This window comes from Urocitellus parryii, chromosome 2 (assembly GCF_045843805.1).
Source record: "Urocitellus parryii isolate mUroPar1 chromosome 2, mUroPar1.hap1, whole genome shotgun sequence".
Lineage (NCBI taxonomy): Eukaryota > Metazoa > Chordata > Mammalia > Rodentia > Sciuridae > Urocitellus > Urocitellus parryii.
This window is the reverse complement of record NC_135532.1, coordinates 8946266-8968388: the sequence shown is the minus strand read 5'-3', so window position 1 is coordinate 8968388 and position 22123 is coordinate 8946266. Positions and strand designations below refer to the sequence as shown.

The window sequence follows — 22123 nt, the reverse complement described above, 5'->3', positions numbered from 1 at the left end:
TCATTAATCAAAGTATGTCTTATTCACATCATACATCTTTTCAAAAGCTGCATTTTAAAAATATTGTTTTGTTCTATCATTTTTTTCTTTTGTTGTGTTGGGAATGAATGCATGGCATACACAAACTAGACAAATACTCTACCATCTGTAACTTTTAATCAAAGCTGAATATTTATTCATGTTGTGAAGATGAACTTTGAAATCAAAATCTAATTTAATCCAGAAGAAAAATGTTAAAACTTTGATCTCAGAAAATTTCTAAAAATTAAATATTAGATGTATTTTTGTCCGGAAATGATAAATGATCAATATGCCCAATATGTCCATTATAAATGGAAATCACATTAAAATTCTGTGTAGAATGGAAATAAACTTTCAAGAAGAAAAAGTGCTATAAAGTGTATGACTTTAAATGTATTTTATAAAAAACACAATGGTTGACATCAAAGAGTTATACTCAACCAGTTATACTTAAATGGGTGATATAAAGTTTCCTTAAAGAACGCCAGTATTTATGTCCATTATACTTTCTTAATCTTTTGATGACAAAGTTATGTCAACTTACAATTGTACAACGGATAGTTTTTATAAAACATCTTTATGGGATACTTATAAAAAATAATAACTTGAAGACTATTACAGGAATATAATAAAAATTCTGCCACTTAGGTTTCATAATGAACATTCCTTATCCATTCAATGAGTGGAGAGTCATGCTTTCAGATGGTACAACATGGCGTGGAAGAAAATACTGGAGATAAGACCAGGAAACTACCTTTTCAAATAACTGGTTTTGTAACTCATGGTAGTCAGTTCAACTGTTCAGCTTTGTTTCCTCATCTGTAAAATGAAGGGACTAAACTTCAGTTCATTTCAAATCATGAGTCATTTCACTGATGTTATAGGTTGAATGTCTTTCTAGAGTTTTTCATTCTTTTTTTCCATCCTGCTCAAGTAATCTATTTTCTACAGGTAATGTAAACACAATTGGAAATAAGAAGAACATTAACTTTTCTTCTTTTCCTCTCAATCAGAGAGAATATGCATCTCTCTTTGGAATGAATGAAGTTCAAGGAATGGCCAAAACCACTGCACAGCCATTAGAATAATTTTTGAGAATTCATGGAAAGTCTCCTGAATTCTGGGCTTCCGAAACTGGCATACGAAGGAATTCTCTTTACCAGGCATTCTTATCCTAGAGTCCATGCACAGAATCTGAAGGGCTCAAAACTTGTGTAAGGGGGCTGGGGCTTGGGTTGTAGTTCAGTGGTAGAGGACTTGCCTAGCACTTGCGAGGCACTGGGCTCCATCCTCAGCACCCAAAATAAATAAATAAAACCAAGGTATTGTGTCCATCTACAACTAAAAAAAACCTGCGTAGGGAAAAAAAACCCTTCATTTTCACCAAACTCATAATTGTTTCCTTTAATTATGAGTGTAGACAATAACCATAACAATAGTAGCAGTAACTGTCACTCAGTCACCAGGAAAAATCAGTTCATCTGTGTGGTTGTTACAGATATCTCATTTATGCTCACTTCACTATTTTGAAATTATGGTAGTTTACCAGACTTACAACTAGTCCGTTATGTAATGCAAAAAGCACCACATATGTAATCATACCACAATGCAAAACTACTGGAACAATACGAAATTAATTTTAATAATTTTAACTCTATTTCAGCCCAACTTCTTTCCTTTGTCATTCGAGATTTCACTAAATAAAAACACTGCTCTGAGCCAGGCAGGTGACACAGGTCTATAATGCCAGCGACTGGGGAGGCTAAGGTAGCAGGATCACAATTTCAAGGGCAGCCTGGGCAACTAAATAAGACCCTGTCTCAAAAGGGAGGGAAGGGCTGGGAAGTAGCTCAGTGCACCCCTGGGTTCAGTTGGGAGGGGGGGGGTGGTGTCCTATCTGAGAAGATAAGTCTCAGTTGCCAATCGGCTTTTTGGCACACGGAAAGCTTCGATTACCCTGAAATGAACACAAACACACAGATCATTAAAGGACTACTACTGCAGCAGTAAATGATTACCACTACAGTGAGTCTGAATCTGAAAAACTGTAAATTATGGCGCGATAATTAAGAGAAGAACCTGAAGGAGCAATTAAGAACTTCAATTTGAAAAACCAAAAAACAAAACGTTTTCAGACGTCCCGGATGCCAACTGTAAGCAAGGAGGATAGGAGGGGCCCCTGTCAGTCTCCGGGTTCAGGCCACACAGCCCAAGAGCGGCCAGCAGCCCACTTCCTGTTGACTGAAACTACTGCCTATCCCCACCCTATTCGTCCCACCCCAACGCCCCACGAAAGCGGCACAAGACTGGGAAGACAAAACCTTGACCACTAAATCTAACACCTCTCTTTCAAAAAACGCGTGTTTGGGACTTGGCCGGTATCGCGGGCCCCGGCTGCTCGGGTGGCACTAGGCGGGGGCCCTGCAGTGACCGCACGGAAAGTTTTCTCCACAACCTCAAGTTCGGAAACCACCGTCGGCCGCGTAGCCGGGTTCCCGCTCCTCCTGCCACGCGGCCCTGCCTCTCCCGCCTTCTTGCGGAGCGTTTCGATCCAGAACCTTCTGCTTAAAGGGCGGCGCTCCTAAACGTGCCAGCGGCGGGACTCCACAAAGGCGAGTTCGAGAACCGAACCCTCCAGCAGTGCGCCCAGACTCCGCCCCCTCCGCTGCAGCCCGGGCAACACTCCTGCCCGGCTCCGGAGCGCGGCGCCGTTAGCTTACGTAGCAGCGCCTGATTGGCCGCCCCGCTCTGGCGGGCCGGGATTGGCTGGCGGTGGAAAGGCCCCGCTCCTCGCCCCCGCCGCTGCCCCGCGGCCGCCCGGGTGTCCTCGCGTTGCTCGTCCGCGCGCAGCCTGGCAGTTTGCCTCTTCCTCGTCTGTCCTCCAGCCTGCGTCCATGGCCACCGCCGCGACCGAGGAGCCCTTCCCGTTTCACGGTCTCCTGCCGAAGAAAGAGACCGGGGCCACCTCCTTCCTGTGCCGCTACCCGGAGTATGACGGGCGGGGGGTGCTCATCGCCGTCCTGGACACTGGGGTCGACCCCGGGGCCCCGGGCATGCAGGTGAGGCAGTCCCCGGGGGCCCGGTGCGAGGGCGAGAGACGCGGGCGGGACACAGCCTCCCAGGCCGGAGCCCTGCTCTACGGCCGAGCCCGGGCCGGGGTGGGCAGCGCCGGGAGCTGGGCGCCGGGAGGAGGCAGAGGGCAGAGCCGGGCGCGGGGGCACCGGTGTCCGCGCAGGGGACCGGCGGCGCCCAGGCACCGCGGGCGCGGGGTGGGCGAGGGCCCGGGGTGGGCCGAGTTCCCGGCCCAGACAAAAGCAGGCTGCCTGGCGCGGTTGGTCCTGGGAGCCCGGGTCCACGTCGTGGCCCGGGAAAGCCCCTTTTTGCTTGGGCACCGCCAGGCCGGCCACCTCCGGGTTCCTTCCCTTCTCGTCGCGGTCTCTGCGGACCCTCTTGTCTTGGACACCCGGCAGCTGATACTGTTAAACAAGAATTGTACGGTTTTTATTATTGGGGGCCAGGGGTGGGGAAAAGATAGGGCTATCAGAACTTCATTTTTATGGTGTGGTTTGGAAGATTTGGTTTTAGGAAGAATATCTTTAAACGCCAAAACTGGGTTTCCAGAAGATAACCGAGTCCACTTCCGGAATCATTTCCTCTAATAGTTATGCTTATTCAGTTTTTAAGCTGTCTGCAATGTGTTTGTTTAGGGTCATCTATTCTTGTGGCTTGGTCTTCCTTTTACATAAAGAGAAGCCAATTTCGTTTGGTTTGGGTGCACTTTCGAGGCACTTCTATTTTTAAAAACCTCAAAACATACGAGAACATACTTGATTACTGTTTTAAAATTATTTAGCTTTACCTTAGTCAAATATCTTTAGATCATAGAAAGATACTATAGATCATATACTTTATAGATCATATAAAGATACTGAAAGGTAATTTTAAAAGATGTCTCAGTTCTAAAAACCATCTGTCTTGAAACTTTGGCTTTTGTAAATTTAGCCTTTTACTGAAATCTACTAATAAACAGCATATAATCATTATTCAAGTCAAAGTCTTCCCTAATTAACCCTACTGTATGCTGATCACTTCCTTATTCTTCATCTGTAAATCTTAGCCCTCTTTCTACACTAAACAGTGATGTTTAATAATTCTTTTTCTCTCCCCCTTCCCTCCATGTTCCTCCCCTTTCAGATCTTTTATTTCTGATAATTGAGGTAGCATTTTGGAATTCAATAACTTGGAGCAAGGTGGGTGTGGGTAGCAGTCTGGCCACTCTCTGGAAATCTTGCTTCCTGGTGTTAATTCTGCATTGCTGCTCTGAATTGTAACACACCTTAATGTGGCAGCTTCTATAAATTAGAAGAGGAAGAGGTGATGCCTTTCCTCCAGGCAACTGTATTTGTGTAGTAGTTATTATGTTAATAATTCCTAAGACTTAAAACAGGAAAACTCTCGGTTCATTGAGGCTTTGTTACAGAGTAGTAGTGCTTCCCATTCTGTTGTGATATTTACTTTTTGTAGGGATATGTGGGAGGAAAACAGCTGGGTTAAGTGGTTCACTTTTTTTTTTTTTTTTTTGTCAGCATAAGAGGATGAGAAAAGTTTGGAGCAGTATTGCTGTGGATATTTCTTTGTAGAATTTCCAGATCTGCTTATTAAATTAGTTATACTCTGTAAAGTAAAAATAGTGTTCAGCCCATACTGTTGCTATGAAAATTGAAAAGATTAATTACATGTGACTTTTTAAAGCTCTCAAGAGAAGCATGAAATCAATGCTAACTTTTTTAAGTAAATATATTTAGCAGAAGGAGTTTATGCTGAGTCTTTACTCACCAACTATTTGAAGGTCAAATATATATTATTGCATATAATAACAAATATTCAAATAATATCGAAATCAAATGAAAACATAACTCTTCTAACAACTTTAAGTATGAGGTATTGACTTAAATAGGGCCACTTAAAAGAGATTCAGTAAGATGGCTGGCAAACATGAGTGGAGTTTTAAAAGACTTTTTCCTTTTACCTTTGACAAATTTATTTTGTAGATATATGTATTCATCATTAAGGTGAGAAGGTGGATAGAAATAAAGGAAGGAAGAGAAAGCCAAATTGGCTATTTGGAGAACCAAATGGGGTCTGAGTAATGGATAGAGGCACAGTTGAAAATATGGAGTAACACATGAATTGGCATTGCTGTGTGACTTCCTTGGACCAAGTTCTCTTTTATGATAGCTATCCAGCAGTGTTAAAAGTGGAGCATGAACAGCATGAAAGGAGTGATAAGTAAATGGTTAAATATTTCCTCAGCAAATATTTAAGCACTTGCCAGATGCCGAAGGTTGGGTTAAACATTTTGTAGACTCTGGCTATTAACAGAGATGGGGAGAGGAACAGGCAATAAAGGTAAACAGGCAGATTTCATAGGCAGGACTAGAAAATACACATGAGGCAGCCACCAGTTTAGCTCTCTTTGATCCATTCTTCACATAGATAAGCTGTTTTTGTTAAAAAGCAAACTTTATTTTAAAAAAATCTGGAATTCTAATTGCTTTTGAATAAAATTCCAAGGATTTGAACTTTGTACATAAGACCCTGTATGGTCCACCTCTAGCAGCCTCCTGTGTAGTCTCAGTCCCCACCATTTCTTCTGTTCATAGCCCCTCCAGCCCCCACTGTTCCCCTTGTTTCCTTCTTGAGCACTCCATTGTCTCTACATCCAGATGTTGCAGGTGTTTTCCCAGCACATGCCTTTGCATGAAGTGTATTCTGCCAGGAGGCCTTCTACAATCACTGTAAACTCCCGCTTAATCCTTTTAAGACTCAACGAGGTCTGGATCCCATTACTTTTGGGAAACTCGCTGATTTAGTTCAGCCTCCCCACCATATATGAACTAGCTTTTATGTTAGGGCCTATGGCTTCAAATATGAATAAGCCCCAAACCCTGCTAACAGAGTTCCATTTTTTGCCTTCTTTGCTCTCATAACAATCTGTTCATACCACCAATAGGACTTAAAAGTAATTTACTGTTTCTGCTCGCATATATGTTTACTAGTTAAGATTCTTTGAAAGCATATATCAAAATTTATTTTGTATAAAATCTGCTTATAATGCTAAATATTTTTGATGAATGGAAAAAAAGGAATATCTTTGTATAATAAGAAAGTCCAATGTCTTCTTGAGTTGGGGGGAAGAATTTGGGGAAGGAAAATACAAGTAGTTCTATAAAAATCTATTTTATGCTCACTCAAATATAATAGAGTATAATAAGTAAATAACCACATATATAGGTCATTGGTTCCTTTTTTTTTTTTTTTTTTCTGGTACTGGGGATTGAACTCACCTGAGTCACATCCCCAGCCCTATTTTGTATTTTATTTAGAGACAAGGTCTCACTGAGTTGCTTAGCACCTTGCTTTGCGGAGGCTTTCTTTGAACTCATGATCCTCTTTCCTCAGCCTCTCTAGCTGCTTGGATTACAGGCGTGCACCAGTGCACCTGGCGGTTATTAATTTTATTACTTTTTTTCCAGTTAGCTTTTCATCATTCCTCAAGTTGGGTTTTATTTTTGTATACTTTTATATATTTACCTCTTGACTCAACTGATAGTAAACATTCTATAAGCAAAGACTGTCTTATTCATTTTGTTCTCAAAATAAAATTCACTAAATAATCTTTGCGTATGAAATCTTCTCTTGCTTAAAAGAACATTTCAATACCTCCCCTGAAATTTCAAACATATTGACTTTGTTCGTCTGGTTTAGTTTGCAAACTTCCCCCTTTTTCTTCTAGTCTGCTCTGCAAGTGTTTAGCGAATGGCTTCCAACTCTCATCAGTCCTCTACCAAGATGGTAACAGTGGATACATAAAGTAATTTAGATCCTTGACATTTTGGGAAAACCTGTGGGCAGCTTCTGTTGTCTAGCCAGTGTATCTCAGTAAGCATCTCTGTCTCCCACCCCAGGACACAGGGCTTATTATCTTGGCTGTACCCATAATTACTCTGTGCAGGCTTTCAGTGCTTTCCCATGTGACACCTCTCCCTCCTCAAAGATAAAGGATGTAGTTCTAGTTCTAGCAGTTCAGTTTCCTTCTTCTCCCAAAGCTCTTTTGCAAAATTCTACCTAGTTTGGTTTTTAAAAATATCTTCTTTCTAACCCTGAATTCTGTTGTTCTTTTTTTGTTGTTGTTGTTCAGTCTTCAATGGCATGGTCGCCAATAATGTTAAAGTAAGAAAAATTGGATATATGAGAAATTTTTATGAGAATTTGTGTATATAATGTGTATGAGAGTGAAAGAAAGATCTTTATAAGGAAAGCTTGTGGAAATAGTAGATGGTAAATAAGCCATCATATCTCATTAAGCTTTTTCCTGTGCTTTATACTGGTAATTAGGTTTCTAATTAGAAGGATCTCTGTCTGACTTATTAGTAATCTTTTGTTATTCTTGACTTCAGGTCAATGATGTTTCCTCCTTGAATGAAGGTGAAGATAGGTTATGGGGTATTTTCCAAATTATGTATTTATTTGGAATACATCTTTGTATAAATTGGTTTTGTTGTTGTTGTTGTTGTTGTTGTTAATACATGATCTATTTAGTTTTAATTATGTGGTAGTATTTTCATTTTTAATTTGGTAGATTTTCTTTGTTACTTTGTTATTTAAGATACTTATTTCATTCTTTCAAAATCAATAAGAGATTTAAATTTTGGTATAATTTTGTTAGAGCTTGGTATGATTTCCACAGTGATCTTTTTTTTTTCTGGTTATGAAATTGAGGCTTCTGATTATCAGAATTTTTGTTAGTAGTACAGACAGCTAAAAGAAATAACATCCTGCTAAAGAATTACCATTTATAAAAATAACAGTTGTACCCTGGAGGCCTTTTAGGCTTCTTCAAGGTTCCAGGCTCTCAGTTTTATGGCAACATGATGGAAATAAGATTTGCGGTCCACCAGCCAGCATGGTAAAGAAAAAAGTGTGTTGTTTCCTCCAATTAGTAAGTTTCCCTCTCCTTCCTTGGGGTATGGAAATATGTAGTGTTGGGGAGGGATGCATTGGTCAGAAAGATTCAAAAGTGGACATGAAGCTTGTCTTAAGAGTATGAATTCTTCAAGTGGAAAGCAAGTCTGAAGCCTTTATACTCTGTTATACTGTTGACATTTGTTACCTTCCTCTTTCTTGAGGGTAGTGGTCCACTTTTTCCAGGCTTTGTATTTCTCTGCCTGAATCCTGCTGGTAACTTAGTACATATATCCTGAATGCAACAAATACACTTTGTAAAACTAGCCCAGAAAGAGCCTGGTAGTGATTTTCCCCATGAAAACAGTATGAAAATATTGTACTATTTTCTGTAGCAATTATATTATGGCTCAAATGATGATTTGTAGCTGGCAAGAAACCATACCTTCCCCAAATTAACATTTAATACTGAGTAATTGTTGTTGGGTCTTTCAGTAATGAAATAAATATTTCTTGAGTACCCAGCAAGCACTGTTATGTGTTGGATATATGTTGGTAAGTAAAACAGACATAATCCTTGCTGTTATGGGCAGCATATATTCTGATAGAAGAAATTGATAAGGAATCATCTGTGTATTTACAAATTGAATTATGTTCTGTGATGGAAACAGGGTACAGTATGAAAGAATAATCGAGTTTGGGAAGGCAACCATTTAAAAGAGGTCACTGGGGAATCCTTTCTGAAGGGGTGACACTTTACTAGAAAACTGAAATATAAGATAGCATACTGTGAGACAATGAAGAAAGAATTCCAGGCAGACTTTTGTACAAAATACTGACCCTTGTGTACAGAAAGGAAAAAGTTTGGTACATTCTAATTGAAAGGAGGTGAGCATGGTTAGAGATGGCAGTGACTGGGAATGGCAGAAGTCAGGTGGAGCAGGGCTTCTCCTATTGAGTGCTTTGTGGGTGCACTGAAGGATTTAAAGGAGAGACCTCATAAGCTTTTTTAATATTGCTTTCCTTGGGGCCAACAGTGGAATCTGAGGGACCTCTAAGGAGTAAACTACATTAGAAAGACAAGAGCTGCTAATGGTTTGGAGGATCAGAACAATGGTAGTGAGAATCATAGAAGAGGAATTTGAATTCTGTATTAGAGGAAGAATTAACCAGAATCCTGATAGCCTCAGGTGAAGCATAAACTAGAGAATCGGGTGAAGGACTTCTGAGTTTCTGGCGTGAGCAGCTGGATGTGTGATGATTCCTGAAATGGCAAAGCCTAGAGAAAAACAGATGTGGGGGCTTGGCAATTGTTAGATTGCAGTGCTCCTATGATGGTAATGAAATAGTCCTGAACGTTTGTTCCCTAAGGTTTTGCACATATCCACCCTAAAGTTCTCCTCCATCAAATTCTTTCTCAAATGTTACCTGATCAGCTGAGCCTTCCTTGATCAGCTGAGGTAAAATTAAAAGCCCACACCACCTGTCTCCCTTCCCTGCATAACTTTCCATATTTTTCTTTTTTATTTATTGATGATTTCTTTAGTAAGTGATCTGTCAGGTAAGGAATTTTTGTACACCTAAATATTTTGTAAATGTTTATGAATATATGAAACCACTTGATCGATTCTGTGTTTTCATGATAAGATTTGCTGGTTAATATTCGTTAGGCTTTTGACTTAAAACAATACAGTTCTCTTGGGGATGCAACACAATGGTAGAGCGCTTTGCTAGTGTGCTTTAGGCCCAGGGTCTATTCCCAGACATACAACACACGCTCATGCACACGCATGTACATACATACATAAAATGAATGCAGATATTTGTAAGAAGTTTTGCACATTCACACACATTTGTGCTTCTTTAAGGATGAAAACCTAATATCTAATTCATATTATAATTGTCTTGATTTTCAGGTTACTACGGACGGAAAACCAAAAATCATTGATATCATTGATACAACAGGAAGTGGTGATGTGAACACTGCTACAGAAGTAGAGCCAAAAGATGGTGAAATTATTGGTCTTTCAGGAAGAGTACTTAAGGTCAGCGCTTTTATCTTATTGAATGTTATTTAAACTTTTGTTTTTGTACTGTTGCCTCAAAGTGTGTAATGTTTTTAGATTACATTTGGTGGTCAGGGAGTTGCTGCATAACAAATTACTCCCAAAATCTCATAGTTTGAAATGATAGACAGTTGATGACATCATTTTCTGTGAGTCCGGAATCTGGGTTTGACTTACCTGGGTGTCTCCAGTGAGGATCTCAAGATTGCAAACTGTTGGCCCAGACTACTGTTGTAGTCAGTAGAGGGGCAGGCTTAGCCAGGCCTAGCCAGAGTTACACAGGCTGTCCTTGGTTCTTTCCATAGTGCTGCTTGACAGCATGGTAACTGGATTCCCTCAGGGTGAATGAACCAGAGAGTGCCCAAGATGAAAGCCATGTTCTTTGTAAAGTCATCTTAGAAGTGATAGGTCATCACTTCACTTCATTCTGTTTATTGGATATAACCATAATTTAACCAAAAATGTGTTATAAATCCATAGCACGTCTTAGGGGAGGGGATTTCATAGGAACATGCTGCCAGGAAGTGGGGATCTTTAGGACAATTTTGGAAGAAGCCATTGTTTTGTTGTTGGGATTTTTTTTTTCAATAGGTTGACAAATTCTGTTTTAAATTTTGAATAGAAAGGTAGAAAAAGTACTGTGCACAGTGGCAAATACCTGTAATACGAGGTATATCAGCTAATGAGTAAGGAGGATGACAAGAATTTGACTGTGATTCAGTATTCTGGTTTTCAAACCAAGAAGTAGAATTAGTTTGGAGTGAAATATGTTACTCTGAAATATTAATAAGACTTACAGATTTAGAATCTTAAATAAATATAGTAACACATGCTTTAAATAAGCCACCTGAACTGAGTTACTAGCACTCAAAGCTAGAGTTGTTTGTACTTATAAAACCATATTAAATAAGATTAATACAATTAAGATTGATGCCTGAAGTTTTGTTTTTTCCCTCAACTTGATGACATATTTTCTTTAGCTCTACTGCTATGTATTCTCAGCCCATCAGTATAATGTGGTTTAAAATTTTAACTGTGTTCAGTGTCTGCATAGTATAAAAAGACAAATATCACTGGGCGTGGTGGTGTACACACCTGTAATCCTAACTGCTCAAGAGGTTGAGGCAGGAGGATCACAAGTTCACAGCCAGCTTCCGCAAAAGTGAGGTGCTAAGCAACTCAGTGAGACCTTGTCTCTAAATAAAATACAAAATAGGGCTGGGGATGTGGCTCAGTGGTCAAATCCGTCCCCACCCCACCCCTGTCCCCACCCCCCCAGTTCAATCCCAGTACCTAGGGAAAAAAAAAGACATCTGTCTACAAGGTTTCTAATAAGTTCCATCTCCCACCAGGCTTAATTTTCAATACAGTATATTCTTTTCAGTGTTTTAGATAACATGCAAATACTTTTATATTTTTTAATATTTTTTTCTAATTTGAGACTTTATCTGTAAAATTAACATGCAGAGGAAAAAGACTTAACTCTCAGGCCTTTTATTTCCAAGCAATTAATGCATTATTGCATTCTTATTTCTGAAATTCCTATTAAGTAGGACCTAGGATATGGACATTAGACCACTAGAATGGGTCCTCTAATTTTGTGTTGTTCTCTCTTTATTGCTTTTTTTTTTTTTTTCAGAGAGAGAGAGAGAGAGATTGATTTAATATTTATTTTTTAGTTATCGGCGGACACAGCATCTTTGTTTGTATGTGGTGCTGAGGATCAAACCCGGGCCGTACGCATGCCAGGCGAGTGCGCTACCGCTTGAGCCACATCCCCAGCCCCTATTGCTTTTTTCTTCTCTTTTTCTCTTTGTGAGAGAGTTCCAAAAATTTTCTCAACATTATCTTCTAACTCTGAAGTCCCTTCATATTCTTTCAGGCATGTTAGGCATGTTTTTGTATCATGTTTGCAACTTTTTATCTTTGACAATATAATTTTTTTCAACTTGTTTCTTTCCTCCTCCTCCTCCTCCTCCTATAAAAAAAAATCTAGAGTATTAGTATTATAGTTATACATAGTAGCTGGGTCCATTTTGAAAAAAATCATACATTCATGGAATTTGATTTCAATCCCCATTCCTCCCCTTCTCTCCTGCCTCCCTTCCCCTATATCTCCTCTCTTCCCTACTGATCTTCTTTTTGCTGGTTTATTTTTTATTATTTTGATATCTTTTCTTCCTCTTTCTACTTACCTTCCTCTTTTTCCCATTTTCTTTTCTTAGCTTCCTCCTCTGCTTCTAACCCCTCCTCCTTTCCTTTCTTTCTTGTTCACCTCTGCCATCTCTTCCTCCTTCTGCACCACCTCACCTTCCTTTTCTCCTTTGTTCTTTGCTTTCTACTTTGGATATTTCCCTTGGGTGTCTATTCATTCCTGACTCTCTTCTTTAGGAGGGCATCACAAGGTGTGGAAGCTCTCTTGCTTGTATAGAGTCTTTTGGTGGTGAGTTTCATTGATGCTGTTTTTGAGGACCTCAAAATATTAGTGTACCCCCCATACTAGTTACCTGAAAGAGAACCTTAGCCTGTTTAGCCTGAAGTTGAGTAGGAAGAGGGACAAATAAGCTTTTTTGTTTTTTGTTTTGTTTTTTATTCTTTTTAGTTTTACACATCGATAGAATGTATGTTATACAAACATACATACATTGGCATGTTATACAAACATGGAGTATAATTTATTCTAGTTAGGATCCTATTCTTGTGGTTGTACATGATGCAGATTTACCCTGCTTGTGTATTCAAATATACAAGGCTAGAAAAATTATGTCCAGTTAATTCTACTGTCCTTCCTATTCCCCCCCCCCTTCCTTGTTTCCTTTTGTCTAATCCAATGGACTTCTTTCTATTCTTCCTCTCTCCACCTTCCTTTGTTGTGGATTAGCGTATACATATCAGAGAGAACATTTGGCCTTTGGTTTTTGGGGATTGGCTTTAGTATTTGGTAAATCTCTGCCATGCATAATGGCCTGAGTGTACCACATGTAGACTATTTCCAGTGTTTCTTCTCTCTCCTTTGCTTTGTATGTCCCAACTTCTTTCTGGCTCACATAGGAAGAGTTTATTGATTGGTGAAGTTTGGACAGGATGTAGAGTGAGGCAGTGGGAGACCAAATTGCTCTTTACACAAACGTTAAGCCTGTCTTCCTGGTTCCAGCTTCATTCTCCTTTCACACAGAAAATGTACCCACACACAGGTGTTAGATGTTTTGCAGTAGTCAGCAAAGAAAGCAGTTATTAGGCACTGGTACTCTGGCTAGTTAGCTCTCTCCAGTTCTTTAGTATACAATTTTCAGAAAGCAACACTACAGTATGACCTTCGAGTTTTTTTGACTTAGTCATGTTTTAAAATAAATGTCTGTATTCTATTTCTCTTCCAAATAGCCCATAAACTGCTGACAGTCTTTTAGTCCTCTCCCAGTTTAAGATGAATGACCACTTAGTGCTTTGAACATTTCAGTAGTCTCTTTCTCTAAAAACGATATCCTTTTTACTAGTGAGAAGCTAGTGGTCTATTACTTAGAGCTGGTAGAAGCAAAAAGTGAATAGAATCTTAAGCCTTTATTGTAAAATGTGCATCCATAAAGTGTGTGAAATGCATAAGTATGGTTTTATGAGTGATTAAAGCAAACATGTTATATCCAGCATACAGGTCAAGACAACGAATACTGCCATATCTCATAAAATTCCTGCCTTCTCCCATATCACAACCATTTCAGTTTTTGTGATAATTACTTCTTTGCTTTCCTTTGTAATTTTACTATGGGTGTGTGAATACATATATTGTTTAGTTTATCTGTTTTTGAGCTTCACATGAATATCCTCATTTCTGTAATATTTTACATCTTCTTCCCTTGGTGGTGTTTTGCAAAATTTGATATTCTTTAAGATTCATGAGATTTCTCTATGTTGTTGCATGTCACAGTAATTTGTTTAGTAGCCAAGCTGTGTAGTATGCCATGGTTTATATATAGCACATTCTAGCCATTCTGCTGTGGTGAATGGTTGTTATTCACAGTTTGGGACTGTCCTTAACATGTTGTTGTTGTTATAGATGAACAGAATGCCTTTATTTTATCTGTTTATTTTTATGCAGTGCTAAGGACCCAGTACCTCACATGTGCTAGGCAAGCACTCTGCCACTAGCTACAGCCCCAGCCCTCATTAGCAATTCTTGTACCCATCTCTGGTGCATGCCTAGAAGTGAAATTGCTGACTCATGGAAATCCAGCTCTAATGGGTCATGCCAAACAGTTCTTCCAAGTATTTCTACTGCCTTTCTAAAACTTGGTATAATCAGACTTTAATTTTTGAAAATGTGTTGGGAATCTAGGTATATCATATTGTGGTCTTAATTTGCACTTCTCTGTTTACTAATGAAATTGAGTGCCTTTTCATGTGTTTGGAATTTTGATTTTTTTCTCTGTGGAGTACTTATTAAGGGTCCTTTGCTTCTTTGTTTATTTTGCTGAGTCGTCTGTTGCTTTCTTACTGACTTTGTGGGCTCACCTGCCCTTCACTCGCCTGTGTTGCAGGGGTCTTCTCCCGTTCTGTACATGTTTTTTAGTTTCCACAAAATGAATCTTGATGCCTAGAAGTTTTTAAATGTAATTGAATATCTTTGACCTTTTGATTAGGGTGTGTATATGTTTGAGATGCTAAGGATTGAACCTAGGGCCGCCTCATGATGCTAACTAGGCAGGTGCTCTACCACTGAGTTACAGTCCTGGCACTTACTTTGACACAGGTCTTGCTAAGTTACTGAGACTGGCCTCAAATTTGCCATCCTCCTGCCTTAGTCTTCTGAGTAGCTGGGATTACAGGTGTACACCACTGCACCTAGCTGATTAAGGTTTTATTAATCTCTCTGAGTTCTTGACACCATGATCATGAAGATATTCTTTTATATTTCTAAAAAGTTTCAGTTTTTCTCTCATTTGTTCTGGAATTCAACTGGAATTGATTTTATGCTTAGTTTGAAATAGAAGTCCAATTTCCTTTTTTCCATAGAGCCAGTGTTCCAAAATCAGATATTCCATGATTTCCCCCACTGAGTTTCAGTTCCTCCTTTTTACTGTGCAAACTTCAAAATGTGTTGTTGACCTTCTGAATCCTCGTTTTCTGTTCTCTTTTTCGGTTTTGGGTGGTTGCCCCCTCCCATTCTAATTTTGGAAAGGAGCAATGTTTTGTTTTGTTTTTCTTTTCTTTTTATTTTACTACATTTAAGTCGAAGTTATTTTTTAAATCATTAAGATTTAGACTTACATATTTTTTAAAAATTTAAAGATAAATCCAGGTGTACTAAATGATGTGGCCAGAAATAGTACAGTGTTTAAATGCAGTAGCAGCCAAGGAACTGGTGTATGTACACTGGCATGTGCCATGAGGTTGAAGTAGTTTTGAGGCAAAAAGCAAATACAAACAAACAATAACAACAACAACAACAAAACTAAAAGGATGTTGGATCTTACTAATAGTATGGCAACACTCATAATGACACTTGACTCATTAAGAAAAATGTTCTCTTTGTTAGGCCCTCTCTCTTTGAGAGAATAATGGGATTTTTATATATGTCACATGAAAATCAGCCTTATTGCACTGTGGTGGTTGTGGAATTTGAACCATTTTAAAGATCAGCTTAAAACGGTCAAAATGCAAAGTTTGATTCTTAGAGACCAAAAATAACTTCAATTATATACAATACTCAAATGTGTAAAATAATGTATTGCATAATTGTCTCATAGGCTACAGTTAGCTTTACTCTACCTTAGTTATGATTAAATAGCGTAACCATAATTATACCTTATTCTCTGATTTTTTTCATGTGTAATTTTTATAACTATCTAATCTGCCTTCACTAAGGAAAATATATAGTTGTGATCTGATTCCATGGATCCTACAGATTTTGGTATATTTGAGAATTAAATATAAATTATTTTATTGGATTATTTTGATTGTATTACATCTTTTAGATAATTCTGATTAAACATGTTTTAACACCTTTTTATTTTTCAGTGTTTTTATTAGCGATTTCTGTTTACTCCTTGAGCATTTCACAGCTTTTAGTAGTCTTTTCCTAGAAAGAAGCTGACATTAGCTGAGGATCATGACGCCCCTATAGTGGTGTAGTGGCTGCTTGTGGTTCTGTTATGATTAACTATGCTGTCGTCACGCTTTATTATTGTTTTTGTAATTCCATGGGCTGTTGCAAGAATAGTAAAGTTAAGAATCCCTATTATCAAAAGAAAACTGATAAGTTTTGAATAATAAGTACTAGTTTATAGCTAGCATATTTGAACTTTACATTATCTAGATAACTAGTTGATTGAGAAATCATTAATGACACATAGGCCTTTAATGATGTTTTCCTGTATTTAGTTGTGGGAAAAGTTCACCCAAAAGTTTTCTGCCCAGAAGATACTTGGGTGAAGAAAATGCACAAGTGAGGATTGATGAGTCGGCCAATTCCAAGGGCTTGATAGTTGGAGTCCTGTGCTACAGAGAGCATGAATACATACCCACATGTTGACATTTCAGATGGGTTGATGCTTAGTGCACTTTGTTATTCTTAAGAATACTAAAATAGGGATTGTTTTCTTCCTTGTCCAGAAGAAAGTTGCCCCTTGTTATTGGTAAAGTTTAGATTCACAGCCATATTGATCTGATTTTAAATCCTATGTCCTTTGTACTGAATTTTTTGGTCTCTACAACGGAACTAGGTTCCAGTTTTTGACACTTCTGTTATTTGGGTGGGTAATTTAATTTCTCTTTGTTGCTTTGCTTGCTCCATTTGGAAACTGGGCATACTATTTATATCATTCTATTAATTAAAGCTTCAAGTGTTATTTTTAAATACTGTGAGATAGTTGGAAAGATTTTATATGTAATTAACATGGTTTGATAGAGCATTTTTCATAAGGACTCGAAGAGCTCTTGTTCAGTATCTTTGCATTATCCCTGTGGCGTTGTAGAGGAGAGTGAGGTTCTTTTTCTTAAAAGGAATTTTAAGTGTAGAAAAGGTTGTTAAATTGCTTCCCCTCTCCATTATCTGGGGCACTAGCCTATCGAAGGAGGAGATGAAGTGTTGGCTATGTTTAAGAACTAATCATGGGGCTGAGGCTGTAGCTCAGTGGTAAAGCGCCTGCTTTGCATGTGTGAGGCACTGGGTTCAATCCTCAACACCACACAGAAATAAATAAAGATACTGTTTGTTTATCTATAACTAAAAAGAAAAAATATGGCCTATCCCTGTAATCTCAGCTACTTGGGGAGGCGAAGGCAGGAGGATCACAGTTGCTAAGGCCAACCCTGAGCAACTTAGTGAGACCCTGTCTCAAAATAAATAGGACTAGATGAAGAGCATTTGCCCACATGTCTGAAGCCCTAAGTTCAATCTACAGTATCTGCACACAAAAAAAAAAAAAAAGAAAGAAAAGGAAAAAGAACTAATAATAATTTTTGTGGTTTAATGAGACAGTATATTTTGGAAGCACTTTGGAAGTGTAGTTGAATCATCTTATTTACAGATGAAAAAAAAGTCAGAGATATTAAGTGACTACTTAGAATATTGAAAGTAGTCCTTGAATACATGGGCCTGCTAATTCAACATGAGCTATTGGAGTTGATGTAAAATACTCTCCCCAGTGGTGAATCATTGGCATTGGGAGGCATTGACTGAAGGAACAATTTTCTTTTTTCTATAGATTCCTGCAAGCTGGACAAATCCTTCAGGCAAATATCATATTGGCATTAAAAATGGCTATGACTTCTATCCAAAGGCTCTCAAGGAAAGGATACAGGTAATGTACAACTTAGTATCAGTGACTCCAATATTTCCTTTTTCAGATTTTATTCCTCTTGGGGGAAAATAAAATTGTCATAAAATCGCCTTAACTCTTAATTATTTTGGGTGTTTGGAAGCTTTTTAAAAAATGACTGTTTAAAATCAATTCTGTTCATTGGAATGTTATCCATTTAAAGACATGGTTTTTTATCCTGAATGCGTGGATAAGGTTGGGGAATCTGTACACACTGAAATTACACTCATACTTTATTTGTGTTTTTCTGGGAGATGGCATAGAGCTTTCATTGAATTTTTGAAAGGATTTTTACTTGATAAAGGTTAAAGACAACTCATTTAAAGTTCAGGCCTCCTTATTTATTCTTGTTCCTGTAGTTTTTATAATTTGCTCATTTTTCCCTTGCTGTTTGACTGAACTTCTTTTTTCTTTTTCACATACATTTATTTTTTATTTTATTTATTTATTTTTATGTGGTGCTAAGGATGTAACCCAGTGCCTTGCATGTGGTAGAGGTACCACATACAACCCCAGCCTTTGGCTGACCTTTTTGTTCCTAGTTTATTAGTATTCAGTATTAAGAAAAGAATCAGTCGACCTAACACTACTGAAATACCAATGTAAAAAACACAACTCGGTCATTAGAGGTAGAAGAGTCATAAGTAAGAGTGGTAAGGAGCCTGCTTTAAAATAGTGCTATTCCATAGAACTTTCTGTAATGATGAGAGTGTTTGAAGTGTTGGTTATCTGCCGTGTCCATTAGGGGAGCCACTAGCCACCAAGCCTACTGAGAATTTGAATGTGGCTAGTGGGACTATGGAATTGGAACTGTAATTTTATGTAATGTTTTAAGTTTAAATAGCAACATGTGGCTAATGGATACTGAATTGGTCAGTACCACTTTAAAAGTCTGCTGTGACACTAGTACTGATACACATCCAGTGTTTCAATGGTAAAAAAGATAAAGAGTTCTTGGGCTGGGATTGTGGCTCAGCGGTAGAATGCTTGCCTAGCATGTTCGAGGCCCTGGGTTCGATCCTCAGCACCACATAAAAATAAACAAACAAAATAAAGGTATTGTGTACAACTAAAAAATAAATATATATATATTTTTTAAAGATAGAGTTCTTGAAACTGATCTTGATGGATAAGATTTGTGGCCCCATGATCTGATCACAGTGTTGTTTGCTTCCCCTGGGGTCCATGAACCAGAAGTTACTCTCCTACATGTAACTCTGAGTACTATTTTAAAGTTTCAGGCTGAAGTACACAGACACTATGGCAGTTGTGTGCAGTGTATTAAAATTAATTGTGTTGTATAGGTACAAATTGTCATACAAATGGAGAGGTTAAGTTGAAGTGGACCTTTCCTTTAGCTTAGCTGAATTGCCTATTTTTCTGGAAAGGTTTCATAAACTAGCAGACTTCTGTCAGGAGACACTGTGGGTTAAAGAAACTGGAAATTTAAGGCCAGTTTCAATAACATAGAACTATATCCTGTCAAAGCAGATGAAAAAAACCTAGAGAGGAAGGAAATTGAGGAGGAACACATGTCTGAAACACAGTTACAGTCTTCCTCTGGTCCTCTGCTTGCTCTTGCTTCACTGCATTCCCCAATTTTGTGTGGGCCCAGGATACCATGTTTTGCTCTTTTAGATGAAAATTCAGGTTATGAACATGGTATTAGGTATTGTTAGAGAAGGTGAGGATTTAAATTGGAGAATATGAATATTAAAAATACATGTCTTGGTAAACTTGTTCTCTTAAATTCTGATTGCAATGAATTAACTAACCATTTATTAATAATTGATCTGTTACTTCATCAACTTCCTTAGAAGTGATTTTTTTTAAACCCTCACATGAGAATGGTCGAGCATCACACCTGCTGACATCAAAGTCCATGTATATAAACTATCATTGAGGTTTAACTGAGTATTTGTCAGTTGAATCGTAAGGTCACTTTTTTGTCATTGCAGAAGGAACGGAAGGAAAAAATCTGGGATCCTGTTCACAGAGTGGCCCTTGCAGAAGCCTGTAGAAAACAGGAAGAATTTGATGTTGCCAACAACGGCTCTTCCCAAGTTGGTGCTAGTCACTTGTATCTAGATGTTGCCACACAACCATATAACCGGGTGCTTGGGGAATAAGTAGAATGCTCTTGCAGATTTTCCTTTTTCATAATGTTCTCCTCGGGTCAGTTTTATATTTTTCCATAATTGTTGAAGCTGAAGTCAATTTACATATGTATCAGTGTTTCAAAACTTAACACATAATATATGTAGGTAAAAGAAAGTAAGTGCTTAGTGTGTCTTTTGGATTCTCTCCTATAAGCTGCACCAGGAAATCCACCCCTCTTCCCAGAGCCAGCTGTTCCCTGACTGGTGGTACCACAGGGTAGTTTGGTGAGGTAGAAGCTGGCAGCATGTGGTCTTCTGTGAGCTCATCCTTTGCACAGTGGTGTGATATGCATCCAGGCTCTGGGTGCTGCAGTTCTTTTTCATTACTCCAGATGTTTTCTTCCAAGAATGAACCACAGTTTGTCCATTTTTAATATTGTTTCTTGCTTTGTTTTTTATTATTAAGAATAATGCTATTGTTGTATATGCCTTTTGGTAGGTCATAAAGTGATTGTAGCAATTTATATTCCCATAATAAGTATATGAGAATAATCATTGTTCTATGTCTTGCCCATTAAGTGTTTTTGAATCAATGTAATCAATGAAAAGCCTTCATATTCTCACCTCACAGGCATGATCACCACAGTTTAGTGTTTATCCTTCTGAATTATTCTTTTAATACATGCATGTACTTTTCTTAACCAAAAATGGTTCCCAGCTCTGACGGCTATTAGAATCACACGAAGAGCTTTTAAAACTGATTGTACTTGTGTTATAGAAAATTTAATTCAAGCCTTGTGAGGGAGATAGGCGTTATTAAAGCTTCCTAGAACCACTAATTAAAGGACAGTTAGGGTTCAGAACTAATGGCCTAAGGTTGGGCATGGCAATGACACCTATAATCCCAGCCACGCAGGAGGCTAAGGCAGGAGGATCATAAGTTCAAGGCTCCCCTCAATAATTTAGTGATGGTCTGAGCAACTTAGTGAGACCCTGTCTCAAATAGAAAATAAAGTACTGAGGTTGTAGCTCAGTGTTAAAATGCCCCTGGGTTCAATCCCCAGTTTAACAAAAAGGGAACTGATGTCCTATATACCTATATACAAATTTAACTTTTTCCTTTTATATACATTTAACATGTAATTGAACTACAGTTTTCCAAAGCAAAATGATTTTACTATTGGTTAACACTGTGTCTTTGGTCATATGTTGATGTAACTTTCAGAAGCACAAAATATACTAAATATTAATTGATTTTGTAATTAATTAGGTGAACAAACTAATCAAGGAAGAGCTTCAAAGTCAAGTGGAATTGCTAAATTCTTTTGAGAAAAAATATAGTGATCCTGGCCCTGTATATGACTGCCTGGTATGGCATGATGGTGAAGCTTGGAGGTGAGTTTTTTGTATAGCTCTTCACTTGAAAGGGTCTCTCTCTCTTTCTGAAGAACATTAAACTCTTAGAGCTATACAAAGTTTTGGTTTATGTGACATTATCAACCAGTGAATCTATTTGAGAACCAAATCAGCTTTAGTTTTGGACAAACCTTTTGAACTCTTAAATAGTTAGTAGAGCCCAGGGCACCAGTGTATTTCCAGAAAGTTTCCTTATTCTTCCAGCAATCTGATAAAATGATTCACTTGTAGCCGTTGGCTAACAACTATGCGTGATACTTCTTTTAGAATATTTGTGTTGGAAATGATATTTAGTCAGACAATAGAGCTGATAAAATCTAAAATCCCAGTGGAATATTTTAGAAAATTTTATTATAATCAGTGAAAAATAGCTTTCTGGTGCTACCAGAAACAATTTAACCTTTTTTTTTTTAAATATGATATAGTATATCCTGTAGTACTTTGATTTCAGACTTTTTTGAGGAGACTCTTGAAGATCTCACAATACCCAGCATGAATTTACAATTTAGCTACTATCTGTAAATGTTCTCATTTCTCATTTCAGAAATGTCACCTGTTTCTGAGGGGAGGTAAAGTGACCTATTCTTTAAGTACTTTGTTTTGTTTTTGTTAAGAATGTCAAGTCTGTCCCTTCCTACCCACTTCTAATTATGAACCCCTATCTCTGCATTTAGCAAAGATAAATAATGATACTCTTTTCTTTGAGCATTTGTCAGAATGTATAGTGTCAAACTTGATTTCA

The 22123-nt window shown here is 38.1% G+C and overlaps 1 protein-coding gene across 3 annotated transcripts in view; it reads left to right on the top strand.

The window, feature by feature from the left end:
* The first annotated feature begins 2829 nt into the window (after positions 1-2829).
* The window catches only part of Tpp2 (tripeptidyl peptidase 2), a 69520-nt gene continuing 50226 nt past the window's right edge, over positions 2830-22123 (top strand). For all 3 annotated transcript variants that reach the window (XM_026399499.2, XM_026399507.2, XM_026399512.2), the window contains exons 1-5: positions 2830-3080; positions 9903-10031; positions 17753-17848; positions 19825-19929; positions 21236-21360. In XM_026399499.2, coding sequence (XP_026255284.1) covers positions 2916-3080; positions 9903-10031; positions 17753-17848; positions 19825-19929; positions 21236-21360 — 620 coding nt within the window. In that variant the 5' untranslated portion in view covers positions 2830-2915. The remainder of the gene's footprint in view (positions 3081-9902; positions 10032-17752; positions 17849-19824; positions 19930-21235; positions 21361-22123) is intronic.